Source organism: Aspergillus mulundensis (assembly GCF_003369625.1).
Source record: "Aspergillus mulundensis strain DSM 5745 chromosome Unknown scaffold_13, whole genome shotgun sequence".
Taxonomy (NCBI): domain Eukaryota; kingdom Fungi; phylum Ascomycota; class Eurotiomycetes; order Eurotiales; family Aspergillaceae; genus Aspergillus; species Aspergillus mulundensis.
The window spans coordinates 507,377-524,777 of record NW_020797901.1 but is presented as its reverse complement, the minus strand read 5'-3'; the positions used below and the strand labels follow the sequence as shown (position 1 = coordinate 524,777).

The following is a 17,401-nucleotide window of genomic DNA, read 5'->3' as shown; positions in this document are numbered from 1 at the left end:
TAACTATACTTTACCTTAAAACTAAGGCTAATTAATAATTAAAACCTGCTAGTAATATAAATAATATTACTAAAAATCTTACATGGTTAAGGCGCTAGCTTATGCTAAAAACCTAAAATAAAGGTATAAATAATAAAAGCGCTTTTTTTAAAAACTTTTAGGCTAGTTTTAGCATATCCTTATTACTTCTAAAAATACCTAAAAAATCCCACTAGTAATAAAACTAAAAAGCTAGCTATAAAAAAATTTAAATAATAATAGTAAGTATTATTAATAATAAAAATAATAATTTTTAGTAATAATTTTAAGTAAATATACTAAGAAATACACTATATAAGCTATAGCTTTATAATATATTATAAATAATACTTATAAGCACAGGGATTATTAGTAATTAATACCTAATTTTATATATATAATACTAAAGTTATTAATATATTTTAAAAACTAAAAATTATAATTAAAAAGCTTTTAGGAGCGCCCTGCTACTAGCTTTATATTAATAATATTTTAGTAATTTAATACACGCGCGGGCAGCCCTTACTATTTTTAAACTAAGTATTTTAAGTACTATATTAACTTATAAATTAATATATAATTTGCTTATAGTGGTTCCCTAGCTATATAAATATTAAAAATAATAAGCTAGCTAATAAGCTAGCTAATAAAATAGCCTTTATAAAGGCGCAGCCCCTAAATACTAACTTTTTTAAGGTGTAATTTACTATAAGTAAAATATATAGCTTATATAAATAAATATATTAAATTATTTAAGCTAAATAATAAAAAGGTATTTTTATAAAATTATTAACCTAGTATAAGTAGTGGCTTATAAAACTAAAGCTTTATTAAATTAAATTATAATTTAAGCTTATATTAAAATACCTAATTTTATATTATTAACTAGTACTTAGGTTTTTATATAAAAACTTTAAGTAATATTATAAATACTTTTAATATAAAAATATTAAGCTTACTTATTTTTATAAAAGAAATAAAAGCCTTAAATACCTAGTTTTTTATTATTACTTTAAGTAATAATTTTAATAATAGCCCTAGCGCCCTATAATACTATTAATAATTAAGGCTAAGGCCTTAAAGTACCTTTATAAACTAAAGCTTAAGGGCTTTATATTTTTACTTAAAATTATAAACTTTTATAAATTTATTTACTTATGCTAAGGCTCCCCGTGCCTTAATAATTTTTATATTAAAATAATTTAGCCTAGTGCTAAATAGTTCTTTTTTTTTTATATTATATATTTTTTTTTATTTTAAATACCTTTTTTTAATATAACTAGTTTGCTTAATATATTTTTTTAATATATAGGCTAAACCTTATAAAATACTATAATTAAACTTGTCAGCCAAAGGTGGAGTTTGGTGGAGTTCTTATTTGTTAACGCCTCTACATGCCGCGTTAGTATAGAAAAGTGAGGCGCTTAACACCTCACTATTTTAGTAAAGGAATTAATAAGTTTTTAAAGGCTTAAAATATTTATATAAACCCCTAGGTAGCTTTAGCTTTTAATAAATAACTTACTTTTTTTTTATTCTTTTTTATAATATTTAATTAATAGCTTTACTAGTTAATATAGTATATAAAGGGCCTTATAATTATAAGCTTGGATATTAACTTAATAGTTTAGCTTATTAAATTCTTACCTTTTTTAAATATTTTAAAGTTATTTATACCTTTAAGTACACGCCTTAAAGCTGTATTAAGCCTTTTTATAGTTAATTATTATTTTTATTAAACTAGAATAAATATTAATTAATTTTTAACTTTTATACTTAACTTAAAAGTTATTATAACCTTTACTAATAATATTACAAGTATAAAAGTTATTTTAAAGTCTAGGGATAACTAGCTAGCTTAGTATAATTAAATTTTTTACTTTACTTAAATAGTAGGAGTCTAGGAGTTTTTTAACCTAAATATTTTTTTTAAAAAAAAAAATCCCTTTTTTTCCTAAGTTGCCTTTTAAAAATATAACTAAAAAGACTTTTAAAATATATAATAAATACTAGCTTAATATTAAGCACTATTATACTAAAGTTTAGAAAATAAATAAAGCTATTTAAAAAACTATTACTGTTTTTATTTAATAACTTATTAAAAATAAACTTATTATAAAGGTTTTAGCTAAATTAAAGTAATAGTTTACTTTAATTAATTTTAAAACTAAACTAAAGGCATTTAGTAATTATTTTATGGCCTTAAATACTTTAATTTAATAAGGTAAAATTAGTAATTAGCTTTAAAACTACAAGAACGCCTACCAAAAGATTAAACACCTTAATTAACCTAAATTAAAAAATAAAATAGCTAATATAACCTTCCTATAAATAATTAGCAAGTATTTAAACTTTTATATAAAATAAAATACTAACTAATTAAACTAAAAAGGTGCTAATTTAATTTCTTACCTTTAGTTTATATTTAAATATTAATAATATTTTTTTATAATTAATAACTTTTTTAAGAATTTTGCTGGAGCGGTGGCCTTTATAACTTTTAATAAAAAATTAAATATTTTTTTTAAAATAGTATTAACTAATAACAAGCCTTTTTATTTATGTGGCTATTTTTAAGCAGTAAAGTAATATTAGTATTTTATATAATTATATAAAAAGCCATAATATAAACCTAAAAAAAATATAAATAAAAAGGTTAATAAAGCTTTTAATAAAAATAATAAATATAACAAGAAACTTTAAAAGGTAAGGGCCAAGAATAAATAAATTTTTAAAAATAAAAAAAAGTTAAAAAAAAAAGCTTAAAAAGCTTTTTTAGCTACTTAGGCCATGGTAAAAAAAAATATTATAGTTACGCGTTTATTATAAGTATTTAAAGTAATTTAATACTTTAAAATGCCTTTATTTTTAATACCAGTACTTTTATTTATATTTATAATAATTTTAGCTATTTTACCTTTTTTAATTAATTAAAAAAAGGTAATATTTAAGTAAAAAATATAATTATTATTATTTAAGGCATAAAATTAGTACTTCTTTATTTTAAGGCTTTGGATAATAAAATAATACCTTTTACTTTTAGTAAAGTAGCCTTTATACCTAGCTTTTATATTAATATTTTAGTAGCTAGGCCTTTTAAAAAGGCTGGATATTTTTGGGATTTTAATACTTTAATTATTAAAAATAATAAACTAGTATTCTGTCTTAAAAATTACTTATTTAGCCTTTAAATAATTAAGTTTAAAAAAAACTTAAAGCAAGAGGAGGCTAACACTTTAACTTAATAAAAAGTTAAGACCTTAATTTAAAAGATTTATATTAAAAAAAATTTTAAAGCTTTTTACCAGCGCCTAGGCTATATTAGTAATAAGGCACTTTAATACTTATTAATTATAATTAAAAAAGTTTAAATTACTAGTTTTTAATTACCTTAGTAATATAATACTTGTAGATATAAATAGGCCCTTTAATAAATATTTAAAAGGCCTAAAGATCCTATTATTACACTATTTAATTAAGTTTACTTTAACCTAATTTTTATAAAAAAAGTAATAAATAAAGAAAAGTGGGTAACTTATTTTTATAATAAAAATACTAAGTTTTACTAGGCCTATATTTACCAGGAAAAAAGTAGGTATAAAAATATTATTAAATAATATACTAAGCTTATTTAAACCTAGTTTAATATTACTCCTAAGGTTTTTTTTAATAATTATAAGCCTATACTTAATAATAATATTTTTAACTTTGCTATATTTTAAGGTATACTTTAAAACTAGTTTACTTTTTATACTTTTTTTTAAAATAGTATGGCTAAGCGCTTTGGTGGTATACTAATTAAAAAAGTAAAAATAATAACTTTTTATAAAAAAATTTCTTTTAATATATGGCCCTGGGTTATAAAGGCCGTAGCTTATATTAATAATTAAATTTTTATTAAGCTACTAAATTAAAAAACACCATAGAAAGTACTTATTAGTAAAAAACCTTATATTTTTAATATTAAAATACTAGGCTGTTTTGCCTGGGCAAGATAATTTTAGGTAAAAAGTTTTTATAAAATAAAATTAAAGGCTTTATTAGGATACTTACTAGGTTATATTACCTTAAATATTTAATAAATCTAGTTTTTTAAAAAATAGCTTGTTCGTGCCTGCAAAAATGTTATTTTTAATAAATTTAGATTATATAATTTAAAGGATTTTTTTTTATTATTAATATTAAAATTAAGTTACTAGAGCCTCTAGCCCAAGTTTTTAATATTTTTTTTTAAAATTATAAAACTAAGGAGATTAACCTAAATCTTAACTTTAGTAAATTTTTTAAATAAAAAAAATAAGGGTATTTTAAATAAAAATGGGCCACGGGTGGTAAAAATCTTAAAAAAAAATATTAATAGTAGTAATAAGTATAAAGTAAAAAATAAGACTTAAAATACTACTAGCAAAATTAAAAATACTCCTAGTAAAAAAAAAGGCCTTTAATTAGCCAAGCGGGTTTTTATACTTACTAATTCCTAAGGTAACTTTTAAATTTTATTATTATAAAAGGCTTATATAAAACTTGGCCTTATAAATAGCTCCAAGGGCCTATTTAAAAAATTTTTAATAATAAATTTTATGCCCCCAAGCGCCTTAATATTTTTTTATTAATTTAGCTAGTAAGTAGTTACTTAAAAAAGATAAATAAGCACGCCTAGCTTTTTTTTTTTTTTTTTAGTTTTTAAGCTTAGCGTGCTTAGGGGGTAAAACTTTAGTAACTTTAGTTTTTTTTTTAAAATATTTAAGCGCAGGCATAAATAATATAATACTAATAATTATATATATAATTTAAATTTAAATAATACTTCCTTGAATAATTTAAATAATTTTAATTATATTTAATTTATTTTTTTTACTTTTTATTAAAATCCTGTAAAAAAATAGCTTTATTAAAATAATTTACCTTTTTTTTCCAAGCGCTAAAGTAATTTTAAAAATTATTTATTTTATAATAAGTTTTTAAAGGCTATAAATCTTAAATTAGGAGCTTTTTATAAAATAAAAGTATAAAAAGTAGTAAATAAATAAAAGGCAGGAATAAATAAGCTAATTTTTTTATTATAAGTTTTTATTTATAAACTTAATATTAATAACTATTTTATTAAAGCTAAAGCCCGAATTTATATGCACGGAGATTTAAAACTAAAATTTTTTAAAAAAAATTAAGTAATAATAGCCTTAGCAAGGGCCTTTAAAGCTTTTATAATATTTATAGCTACTTTTAACCTTAATTTTAATTAAAAAAATACTATTAATATATTTTTTAACGCTACCCTTAAAAAGGTAGTATATTTTTACTTTTTAAATAGCTACAAGTAGCGGGGTAAGTTACTAAAAACCCTTAAAGTTATTTATAAACTTTAAAAGTTTTTATACCTTTAATAGCTTAATTTAGCTATAATACTATAAAAATTTAACTTTACTATAGTTTTTAAAAAAAAGTGCTTTTATATTAGTAAGTTTATAATTTTTCTTATTTATATAAATAATATTATTATTATAAACTTTTTTATTAAAAAAGGCCAAGCTACTATAGCTACTTTTAAAAAAATTAGTAGTAAAGTATAAGCTTTAATATTTTAGTAAAGTAAAATAGTTCCTAAAAGTTCAAATTATTTAAAATAAAAAAAAGCGCAAGGTTTGGTTATATTAAGACTTTTATATTAAAGTAATTATAAATTAATTTTACTTAAATATAATAGTTTAACCTTTAAAAATACCTTTTTTTTTTTAGCAAGCTTTATTTAAACTCTGGTACTGCTACACCTTAATAAATTAAAAAAATAAGGTTTAAAATTAGCTTAGTTAAATATATAAGCATGCTTACCTATTTAAATATTTTTTATATTATTAATTAATTATTAAAACACCTAGTTAATCCAGCAAATTATTATTAATATATAATAAATTAACTTATTTTTTATTTTTATAATACATGCTTTATAGCTTTTAAATACTCTGGTTTAAATAGCTTTAAAAATAAGCTTATTTTAAAGGCATATAATTTTTATAAGGCTTACTTTAATACAGCCTTTATTAATTAATTTAATTACTTTTTTAGCGCAGGCTATATTTGCAAGCTATATAATAATTTAATTAAATAAAAAGCTATAAAGTAATACTTAGTTATAACTTTAATAATTAAAATAAAATTACTTACTTTATTTAAGGTTTTTAAAGTAACTTACTAGTAGCACCAGGTTTTTAATTTAATATAATTTAATTTTTAATACTATTTTTTAGTTTAATATAATAATAAATAAATTATTAATATTTTTACTAGCCTTAATATCTAGTATTAATTAAAACTTTAGTATATTAATATTTATAACTTATAGCTTTAATAAAAAGTTTAGTATAAAAACCTTAAAATTAAATAAACTTTTATTAATTAAATAATTATAAATAGCCTTATTAAGCCACTTACTAAATAATAATACTATAAATTTATTAAAATACTTAGTTTAGTAAACATCTCTAGCCTTATTTTTAGTATTTAATAGGTATTAAGGGGGTGTGTTAGCTAAAGATAAAGTTTAATAAAGTTTTTATTTATTAATACCTTTATATACCATGTTAGTATAAAAAAGTAAGGCGCTTAATACCTTATTATTTTAGTAAAAAAATTAGGCTATTAATAAGTTTTTAAAAGCTTAAAATATTTATATAAACCCCTAGGTAGCTCTAGCTTTTAATAAATAACTTGCTTTTTTTTTATTCTTTTTTATAGTATTTAATTAATAGCTTTACTAGTCAGTATGGTATACAAAGGGCCTCATAAAACTTTTAGGCACGTAATAAATAATACCTGCTAATAATTATATATTAAAATAATAAATAAAAAACAGGTACCTAGCCTATAAGCTTTAGTAAAAGTTACCCTTTAAAATAAAAAGCCTTTTTATATATAAACCTATTTAAATAAGCTAATTACCTAGCGGTGGCACGCCCCTATACCCCAAGGGAGGTCTAAAACATTAGGCGTACGCCTAGTAATCCCCGGGGCGTTAAATATCACTACTACTACTACTACAGGAAGAGTTAAAACTAGCAATGTCTCTGGCTGGGTAAGCCATTTTCCTCCCCGTGTTGATCCTTCAAACATAATGTTTGCTGGCGCTCTAAGTACAAAACGATCCACATTCGAAGAACGTCTACCGGCCGACCGAGTCGGAGCTCCGAAGCCGATGCGGGCCGAAGCCGAGCTGTGCCGGGCTCGGGCCGAGTCCGCGTTCTCGCAAATGCCAAAGATTGAGCGAGCCCTGAATAGCCACAACGAATAGTAATCAGATAGACGTTGACTTGAAGCTGCTCGGAATCCTCTTTTAAAGCCGGTTATAGTCAGCAAACAGAAAGGCAACGCGACGACGCCAGCTTGTTGAAAACGCAAGGATTCGGCCGGAATCACTTAAATCTAGCAAAAAACAAAAAACATACAACAGCTGGGATTCGCATGTGGTCACCCACCATACTACTAACCAGCCGGCGTGTGGCTTAAGTACGGCTGAGCGGACGGGAAGCCCTGTTCTCCACACCCTGTGGTCGTATGTGCTGGAATGTGATCAACCAGCGCTCTTAGGTTAGGGCTCTTGGCAGCGCCTAGGCTACGAGGTCTCCCAAAGCAGTACTTACGTTTGATCAGGGCACCCATCACCCATCACTCTTGGTCTGCAACCCCTGCAACGTTCCTACGGTGGGTCAAGTTGACTTCAGGCTTCTGGAGGGAAAGGCCATATCCTCCGGGCTGCTTCGGGCGCCAGCTCTTCGCTCATCATTTTGCTATACATCGTATAGAGCTCGCGATTTGCCTCTTTCGTCGCCTCCCATCTGTCATGCGGAACCCAGCCGGAGCTATCGGTCAGCAGATGCTTCGTCACAAGATCCCACAGATAAACACTGTCTTCATATTGCATCCTTTGTTCATCGTGCTTTTTCCTTTCATCTTCTGGGATCTGGAAGGGACAATTCCCTTGGAGACCCAATGCAGACCAGTCCTCGGACAAACGGATCAGACATTCGCGTATTGGGACCAAACTGCCATGGGAGGATAACTGGCTGCAAACGAAGGGCTCCCACAGTCTGCGATCCAGCCTCATAGCATCGTGAACGTGTTGGTTATGCGCGAGGCAGGACATCTCGTAGTACTTACACCTCAATGCCAAGTCTTTCTCGTTGGTGGCTTGCTCTTGCTGCTCGGGACTTAGATCCTCGAAACCATCAGGCAAGCCCGGTAAGTCAGGGCCAATCGTGTAATTCTTTGGTGGCGTAAGAAAATCCGGGAATCGAGCTTGTAGGAACAAGGGGGCGGACTGGGCCGATTGCCAGTCGATAATTCCTTCGATAGTACTAGGCTCGCTTGGCGAGACAAAGATATTTCCCAAGTGCAAGTCGGTATGCCATAGGACGGGCTCAGAAAAATCTAGCACGCGTTCGTCATGCGACAATGTCGGCAGTATCATGTTCACTCTTTCCAGGAGGCTTTGATATTCATCTGCAGATTGGGATTCGTCGAAATGATCGAGTTCACGCTGCACCTCTGCTCCTGACCCTGCAATATGAGCAAACTCTCGCTGGACAGTTGACGACGCGTATTCCGGTAAGCCCACCCCTAGGACCAGTCAGGATCGTTCCTCAAATGCCAGGAAGACAAGAAATGTACATACACGGCCCCAGATCTTTGGACAAGGACCGAGACATGTCAACTGAATTGCCGTGCCACCATGTTCGTTTACACGATGGCCCAATGCAAAAGAGCCCCTCCGGATCCAGCTCCGGAGGGAGCGGATACTGTCGGATCGCAGCAGGCAACGACTCGCGAAGGAAAAGACTGCCGTATGCCGGAAAAGCTATACCGGCAAGCTCTTTCTCAACTTGTACGACTTGATCGATTACTTTGTAGCGCTGCAACGTGCTCATTGTCGCCCACGTCTCTGCCAACGCGACCCCGCCAATCTTCTCCATGATGATGAATTCCGCGCCTACGGGATTTGCAGCATCTGAGCTCCACGCAAAGACCCTCGGCACCCGAATAGACGTTCTCGACTGCACTATCAGGGAAGTTAGCTATCTGGGTCGAATTATCAGCGTGAGCACATACGGAATTTCAGAGTCGCAACTTCAGACGCAGTGGTCAGCGACTGTGGACCGGCGTTTGGACAAGGGAGCTTTGCGATGACCTCGTTGCCATCGTCCATGGTCAGGAGCAGTGCTTTGTTGAAGTTTCCTTCCAGTTTGACAACGCGAGTACACTTTGCTGTGTCGCTGAACTGTGTAGCAGCTAGGCGACACAGTTGATCCAGGTTAAATTTCACATAACGCGCTTGCTGCTGGACCTTTTCGTCGACAAGCCATCGACCTGAGGTGTAGCGAAAGAGGTCCTTCGAGCCTGAAGACTGTTTCATTGGAATTGTTTGGTGGAAGAGTCGTTTTGACTGCGCGAAAGCTGGCTTGATAGGAGCAGAATGAGCGGCGCGTCGACAACTGCAAGGCAGAGCCCTCGAGAGCGAGTGTCCAGCTTTCAAGCGAGTCAGATACGGGAATAGTGACTTTGCACTCATAGTAGAAACAACGCCTTTGCTGTGGCAGTCGCGAAGCAGATTGGATAAGATTGATGGCACGACGGGCCCTCAGGACAATTTGCCGCTTGTCACCCTTTCTGCCGCGAGCTACCACGTGTAATCAGTGGCATGTATATTTAGCAGTAACAGGTGAATCTATCCTATTATATGTGCTAAAACTACAGGCCTGTCTTTTACCCTTCTAAACCAGGCCCTTGAGCTACTTGATTTTATAGTTGGGTCAGGGCTTTTACGCAGAGAATCAACTACTCTAACACCGGGGCTTCCTACAAGTTAGGATTAGTTAACTGTCAGAGGAGGAATTCTCGGCCTGAACGGTCTTGCCAATTCGGCCAATATTTCCCTGATAGCATATATATCTTCCGGAACATTATGCTGGCTGTCGGAACTCCCTAGGTAGCATGCAACACCTAAAAAAACAGCCTTACTTCCTTTCCACGCACGTCCTCCCCTCTTCAAAAGAGCAATATTGCGAGACCTCCCGCGACAGCGCCCTAACCGGCACCAGGAACGCGTTATCTGACCAGATGAACCGCCTCATACACTCATGCACCTTGGGCCAGGACGAGTAATCATCGTCAGATTTCAGGCGCAGCAGGTCTAGATACCCGGAGCGGACAGGCCCCACAGGAGCAAACGCGCCGCCAACATACAGCAGCCAGAGGAGCAAATCAGGATGCTCGTTCCAGACCAGGGAATCGCAGGTCTGTTGGAGGTTAAGCAGGAGCTCGGATGAGATGTGGGACTGCGAGGCTACCGTTAGTATGATTTGGTTCAGGAATGGACATGGCATACCGGAATGACCAGCTCACACCACACCTTACAGCACAGCGTCACAGAGCACAAGTACGCCGCAAGACGACAGCACTTCTGCAGCGGACTTAATCCCGACAGAGCAACGAGTCGTGACTGGACCGACGCAGTATGGTTGTTGATATGGAGCATCTGCATGGCATCCGTCCTGGCCGGTCTAGGCCTGTCGCGGATACACTGCAGAGCATGGAGATCCTGCAGCACGGCACAGAATTCCACACCAAGGATGTAAGCTCGGGACTTGAACCCCAGCGGGAGATGATAGTGGCTTGGGACGAAGGGGTCGCGGGCCCAGAGGAGTTCGGCGAAGGTTGCGTGGTCGACTATGCGTTTTGAGTTTGCAAGGATGGACGCGTTCAGGTCTTGCCTAGGTGTGATATGGTCAGATTCAGCAAGCGCGAGGCAGTGCGTGATACTGGCATACCAGAAGATGGCTCGCTTGATTCCAGCCGTGAGATAGATGCTCTTGCTCCGGCAGATCTTCAGGAGCTGATGCACCGCACTCATGTGCAGCTCTACCTGGGCCTTTAGGCCAAGACGAGCCTGGCCACCGCGCATTAGCAAATAAGGCCCATAGACTGACTTCAAGGTCGTGCTCACATACCGCCACACCAGCGATCAACAGTATAGCGCCGATGGTCGCCTCCGAAGCAGCCTCATCAACTGCATCCATCTGTTCGCGGATATATGTGATGGCTTGGCCCTGGTAACGCAGACACTCTTGATCAATGCTACCACCGGTAACTGCAAAGGAAAGGGACAGCATCACGGCGTTGGCAAGGGCGGGATCATCAAAGCCAGTCTTGAAGACCGAGCGGAAACTCTGGAAGGCGAGTTCCTCGGCCATGCTGAAGACCGGCTCGGGGGCTTGCCTCGCCCTGTCTGGTGGCTTATTAGTCCTAGTATATTGGACGTATAGGCGGGACATACAGTCAGCCAGTAGAATTTGCAACCTCGATGAATCCACTGCGAGGGTCTCGAATGGATCCAGGCCATTCGATATTTGCCCAGAAATGGGCGCCTTGCGAGCGACGCTCTGAGACAATCCAAACTCCACGGAACCCCCGCGGTCCTCGAGTGTTGTTACGATAAAATTATTTCTGGCAAGCTGCTGACGTTTCCGCTTCTTTTCTAGGGCTTTCTTCACAGCATGAGAGCGGGCCTGACGCCGCGCCGCCCTGTCCTTTGCGTCATCGTTGACTTGGATCGAGATGAACTGGAAATCAGCAGCCATTCTTCAGGCAAGACCACTTTGCAGATGGACTGATGTGTTTCTTGGTAACTGGAAGTGAGTGTGCCAAGCGTAGGAGCTTCAGCTCGGCGACTTTGCTTAGAAATCGGCGCCCGGGCAATGAAGCGAATGGCTAGTCCGAATCAGGAAGAACCTCATTTCCTATTAGGGAAGAACCTCTCAGCCCTAAGATTTGTCAGAAGGCCTGATATTCTCCCGTTGTCCCTGCTAAGAGGAGATGGTGTATAAAAACAGTGGTTTCGGTCTACTGCCACAATCAACATCAATCATCTTCAAAGATCATCAAACACCAGTTCACAGATAAAACAATCACCAGCACAATGACAGACTCCCGCCTCTTCAAGCCCCTCAAAATCGGCCCCATCGAGGTCCAGCACCGCATCGGCATGGCCCCTCTAACCCGCCGCCGCGCAACAGCCGACCGGGTCCCAACGCCCCTGATGAAAGAGTACTACGCGCAACGAGCCTCCATCCCAGGAACCCTGCTCATCACAGAGGGCACGCTGGTTTCGGCAGCCGCGGGCGGCGGGTTCCCCAGTGCGCCCGGGATCTGGCGCGGCGAGCAGATCGCAGCATGGAAGGAAATCACGGACGCGGTCCACAAGAAGGGCAGCTTCATCTTCGTGCAGCTCTTCGCCATGGGCCGGGCGGCTGATAGTGACGTCGCAGGGAGCGAGGGGATCGAGATCGTGGGCCCCAGCGCGATTCCGATCCCGCATGGCGAGAAGCCCGGTGCGCCGACGCCAAGGGAAATGACCATTGCCGAGATCAAGCAGACGGTCGCTGACTTTGTGGCGGCTTCGCGGAATGCGAGAGCCGCGGGGTTTGATGGCGTGGAGATCCACGCGGCGAATGGGTATCTGCTCGACCAGTTTCTTCAGGACACGGCCAACCAGCGCGAGGACGAGTATGGAGGGAGCGTGGCGAATAGGTCGCGACTGCTGCGTGAAGTCATGCACGAGGTGTCGAAGGCCATTGGGCCCGAGCGTGTGGGATTGCGTCTGAGCCCCTGGTCTCGGTTCCAGGGGATGCGGATGGAATGTCCGATTCCGCAACATGTGAATATCATCGACAAAGCGAGGGATCTTGGCATTGCATACCTGCATCTCGTTGAATCGCGGATCTTCGGCGCTTGGGTTTATGAGGGGAGTGTGGATGAGGATCATGAGACACTGGACTTTGCGTACGAGCGCTGGGATGGGCCGATTCTGGTTGCGGGGGGATATGGGCTTGAAACGGCGCAGAAGCTCGTTGATGAGCAGTACCCGGATAAGGAGATTGTCGTCATGTTTGGGAGGCATTTCATCTCGAACCCGGATCTGGTGTTTAAGCTGAAGGAAGGGGTGAACCTGACCAGGTACCAGCGCGAGACGTTCTATGCGAGCAGTTCGGCGGAGGGGTACGTTGATTATCCGTTTAGCAGCGAATACGAGGCGAGTGTGAGGACTTAGATGGCTCTGGATACTTAGGTATAGGTACTAGAGAGCCGAGATACTGCTAAGTTCGAGGACAAATCAACCACCTGCGAGGCACTAGGGCCATTTCTTCTTCTTCTTGCAACTTGATTCCGTATCTGCGGTCTTCAACCGTCTCAACTGACCTTCCTTAGTCGTCTACCGGACATTTGAAGGTGAAAACGCCAGTTATTAGGGAATATCAATCACCCCAAAGCCCGTGTAGTCGCCGTCGACCTCGACGTATCCGGAGTAGAAGCCATACGTCGACCCATCCATCACATACTCCTGATCAGGCCTAAAGCTCTTGACACGGAACTTCTTTCCATCTCCCAGGGTAACGGTATACTGCAGCGGATATGCACGACCGGAAGCGGGTGAGTTGAAGACAAGTGTATCCGAGGCTTCAAAAGCTGCAATAGGGATGACAGTATTCCCACTGGCACGCTTATTTTGAATCGTCACGAAGGCCTTGTCCCCATCGATGCTATCCTGCCAGTTCCAGACGGAAAGGTAACACTGCGAGTTATCCGGCCCAGCCACGTACAGTCCGAACCAGGTGAAGCCGTCTGGCAGCGTCGGTCCCCATTGGCGGTCGTACCAGGTAAGCGAGTTTCTGGAGTCGATAGTCAGAGTTTTATTTCCGACGACGAGTGTACCGCTCGGTCGAGCAGCGGGCAGTGAGATCTGGTGCTCGATACCGCCGCCCCATTGGAACGAGCCCAGCCCGGCGTTGAGGATTGCGGGACCGTGCATGTTGATGTCGATGTCGAACTCTGTGTCCGGGAGGGCGCTGAAGATGCGCATTGACGGGAATGCTTCGGCAGCGGAATTGGAGTTGGAGATTGTTTCCATGCTGAATCGGCCGTCGTGGGTGGTGATGTTGAATAGCTCGGCGGTGCCGTCACTTCCGTCGGCGAGGACAAGACCAAGGTAATTCCTGGGGAAGGTCGAGAGAGGGTCATCTAGCGAGAGGATTCCTGCGCGTTGAATTGCGGCGCCATTCTGGATGATGACATTGGCGCTCACGAGGAAACGGCGGTTGTCGGTGGTGCGGATGAAGCTGGAGGCCCAGAAGGAGTCGAGTCCGTGGCTTGCTTTGACGAGACGAATGTCGGAGGTGTCGTAGAGGACGGGAAGGTTGTTCTAGATGAAGTCAGAAAAAGGAGCGGGATTGGGATGGTTCAAGTGTCAGTAACGTACGATTGCCGATGCGATCGAGTTCAGACTCTGTGCAGCAGCGAGTCGAAGGCCCTGGAGACAGAGAAAGAAGGCGACAAGAGCGGCGATGGCCATGTTCTCTGCTGGTGTTGATTAACACTCCTCAAGCTGTCCTTGGAGCTGCAGACGTGTGTTTCTTTGTGAGAACTGCAACTGGCGTGTCCAGCCTTGAAGATGTCGGGTGTAACGTGTGTTGATCAATAATAAGTGAAACATCAACACTCAACCAGTTACCCTGCCAACCAACACAACACGCTGAACAGAATACGAGCCTTGGCTTGCTGCAGGCTTGAGCTTAGGTATACCTGTCCCGTATATCTGGTACGTGCTATAACCAAGTTAAGCTCGGCAACTCCCACCTGCCGGTCCAGCAACCTATCACACTCAAAACATCTCGTCTTCAGTTATCTCGAAACCCTATGGGAGATTGATCGACAGCTGGACCCCCGGAGAGCTTACTGCCAATGGTTGAAAACTCCTTATGATAAATATGATACCTGGCAATTGGAGCTACAACCTCCAGGGGGAATTGTGATCTCTTTGTTCAACAGATCTACAAGGCTAGACACCGCGGTTGGAGGCCAAGGCGCCTACAGCCTTTTAGTACAGACTCATCATAGTAGTTCAAGCTGATAACAGCAATTTGAGTCAATTGCTTTGCGTTGCTAACCCTCTGTAACCGTTCATAGGTCTGAGTTAAGCTCGAATTCTACGTTACTCTGCCTGAACGCACTATGCTACACACCCCGTTGATTTCAAGGTATCGCTTGGGCTTCTCCTTCGAAAACTACAAGACATCAATGGCACTCAAGAACGCGAAGGAAAGGACTAGGCCAAGGGAAGGAAGCACTAGCAGCACTACGAGGCTGTTGAGTTTACTAGTACAGATACCTTGCGATCGCCATTGCCATAACCGGGGACACTTAGGGCTAACTCGCCATTCCTGCTCCAACTCAATTACGTGCGGACAGACCCAACCTGACTAGGTTCATCAAAGACTGCTACAGTTACCAGGAGGCCCGAGATAGTATCCTAGGTACCCATGGTATTTACATCGTCCCTACCGGCCTAGTGGCCAACGCATTGCTCATGCTCAGGGTTCTCTTTAGGACTGGTATATTGAACATGAAAATAGATATCCATTCTCTAATGCTACCTAGACTCATCATGAGTGCACTTCCATAATCCCGCTCCCAGTCCCATTATCCCAGCTATACTCCGGCCGAACCCAGAAATAAAACTTCAAAAAATTCAAGTACGCCATCCCCGTATACGTAACAGGCACATATCTCGCCCCCCTGCGAATCCACCACATCATAACACCCGCAGCCCAGTCCGCAGACACAATTGCCCTCCCCATTCGCGACTGAAACGCAGCAGGGACAATATGCCGGTATACAACGCGCGAATCGTCATACAGCGCCCGGGCATACGGCAAGAACGCCCGCTTCGAGGCGAGATACCGTTGCATTTCGGGATTTCCAAAGGCCGGGTGGAGTTCGATCTCGCTGCCGACGTACCAGATCTCGGGGAGGGTCTTCTTTGCGTTCTCGTTCTTCTGGCGGACGTTTTGTTTATGGGAAAGGGACAGCTGGATAAGGCGGATGGTGTCGTTGCAGTTGGCGCCCATTGCGTCCTCGCCTTTAGTGCCGTGCGCCAGGATGAGGATATCCGGCTGGACCTGACTCAAGACATTCCCAACGCGGCTGAAGTCGTCATGCGTCCAGTGCGTACCGAATTTCAACGCCGTGATATCTCGAACACCCTCAGCCTGTAACCGGCGTATAATCGCCGATCCGAACGCCCCTGAAGCGCCAGTGATAACGACGTTCTTACCGCGCAGGGAGTACGCGGTTCCGGCTATCCAGTCGAAGAACTTCACCACGGAGCCCATGTACCGATCTGGGTGGACGTGATGGAGGGCGTGGAATTCGGGGCCCACAAAGAGCCAGGACGTGTCTTTCGGGACGGTTTTGTAGCTAATATGGTTTGAGTCGCGGCCACTCATGCAAATTACGACGAGCATCCGGATAATGTGCATTGCAAGGATAACACTTAGTGGAGTAACGGATTGAGAATCGAGCGAGGTCTGGCGGGCGAGGAGGAGGAAGAAAAGCCAGCCCAGGATACTTCCAGTATGGAGGCAGACCATCTCGAATGGTAATGCAATGAAAGCATTCTGCCACCGGTATTTAGGGTTGAAGGCCAACGAGTGGTTATAGTAGAGGTGGTGGTATTTGTGGCACTGGGAAAGCCATCGTAGGGCTCTGTATTTGGACGTGGACCATTGATGGGCGAGGTAGTGCACTATATCGAAGAATACCGAGCTGCATACGTATAGATAGGCAAATAATCCACAGGAGAGAAGTAAAGACATCTTGAGCAAACAAAAAGCCTGCAACTTCCAAGCGGATAGAGCACGTCCGGTCGAAAGCCTACTTATAAAGCCCCTCCCTAAAAAATATCATGTCTATATGATCACCATCTGCTAGCTACTGATGGTAAAAAGGTATCGTCGCTCGTATCCCAAACGAATGCGTTACTTGTATCCGAGGCTCCACAAGGACGGTCTGCACAGCCCACCAGACCCCCTTTTCTACTAAAAGGAATGAATAGTTACTGTATGTAGAAGTCTCTTGTATTGCTTGGTGTACTAAGCTAAATATTTTAGGGATAAATAAAGAGTTTTATAGGTGGCTATTTAAGCTAAAAAAACCTTTTTTTACTAAAGCCCTAAGGCCGCCGGTGGCCTTAGGTATTTACTTTTAGTACTTTTTTTTATTTATACTAAAAACTTTTTTAAATTAGTAAGCCGTAGGCTGCTAGTATAAAAAAAGTTTTTTTTAAATTAATAAGTTATAAATTATTAATATTAGGAAAAGGCTTTCCTAAAAATATAATTTATAAGTAAGTATTAAAAAGCTAGTAATTAAAATAATAAAAATAATAAGTATTAATAAAAGCTTTAAATATTAATAGGCCTAAGTAGTCCCTAAAAATATAAGTAAATAATAATAAAAAATATAAAATAATAAACTTTTAATAAAAACTTTAGGCACTAGG

At 38.7% G+C, this 17,401-nt stretch overlaps 5 protein-coding genes across 5 annotated transcripts; 1 reads left to right on the top strand and 4 right to left on the bottom strand.

Annotated features, from left to right (window-relative positions):
- Positions 1–7,729: 7,729 nt before the first annotated feature.
- DSM5745_09770 (uncharacterized protein) lies at positions 7,730–9,577 on the bottom strand (the record flags this gene model as incomplete). The annotated part of the gene is made up of 3 exons (XM_026751786.1): positions 7,730–8,628; positions 8,684–9,067; positions 9,118–9,577. The coding sequence occupies 3 exons, from the start codon at positions 9,575–9,577 to the stop codon at positions 7,730–7,732; spliced, it is 1,743 nt and encodes a 580-aa protein (XP_026599518.1).
- A 445-nt stretch (positions 9,578–10,022) lies between these two features.
- On the bottom strand, positions 10,023–11,645 carry DSM5745_09769 (uncharacterized protein; the record flags this gene model as incomplete). Its single annotated transcript, XM_026751785.1, has 5 exons — positions 10,023–10,343; positions 10,394–10,778; positions 10,836–10,954; positions 11,016–11,293; positions 11,342–11,645. The coding sequence occupies 5 exons, from the start codon at positions 11,643–11,645 to the stop codon at positions 10,023–10,025; spliced, it is 1,407 nt and encodes a 468-aa protein (XP_026599517.1).
- A 338-nt stretch (positions 11,646–11,983) lies between these two features.
- On the top strand, positions 11,984–13,114 carry DSM5745_09768 (alkene reductase; the record flags this gene model as incomplete). Its single annotated transcript, XM_026751784.1, has 1 exon — positions 11,984–13,114. The coding sequence occupies one exon, from the start codon at positions 11,984–11,986 to the stop codon at positions 13,112–13,114; it is 1,131 nt and encodes a 376-aa protein (XP_026599516.1).
- A 195-nt stretch (positions 13,115–13,309) lies between these two features.
- DSM5745_09767 (uncharacterized protein) lies at positions 13,310–14,413 on the bottom strand (the record flags this gene model as incomplete). The annotated part of the gene is made up of 2 exons (XM_026751783.1): positions 13,310–14,263; positions 14,321–14,413. The coding sequence occupies 2 exons, from the start codon at positions 14,411–14,413 to the stop codon at positions 13,310–13,312; spliced, it is 1,047 nt and encodes a 348-aa protein (XP_026599515.1).
- Positions 14,414–15,503: 1,090 nt separating this feature from the next.
- Positions 15,504–16,490, bottom strand: DSM5745_09766 (uncharacterized protein; the record flags this gene model as incomplete). Its single annotated transcript, XM_026751782.1, has 1 exon — positions 15,504–16,490. The coding sequence occupies one exon, from the start codon at positions 16,488–16,490 to the stop codon at positions 15,504–15,506; it is 987 nt and encodes a 328-aa protein (XP_026599514.1).
- Positions 16,491–17,401: the final 911 nt, after the last annotated feature.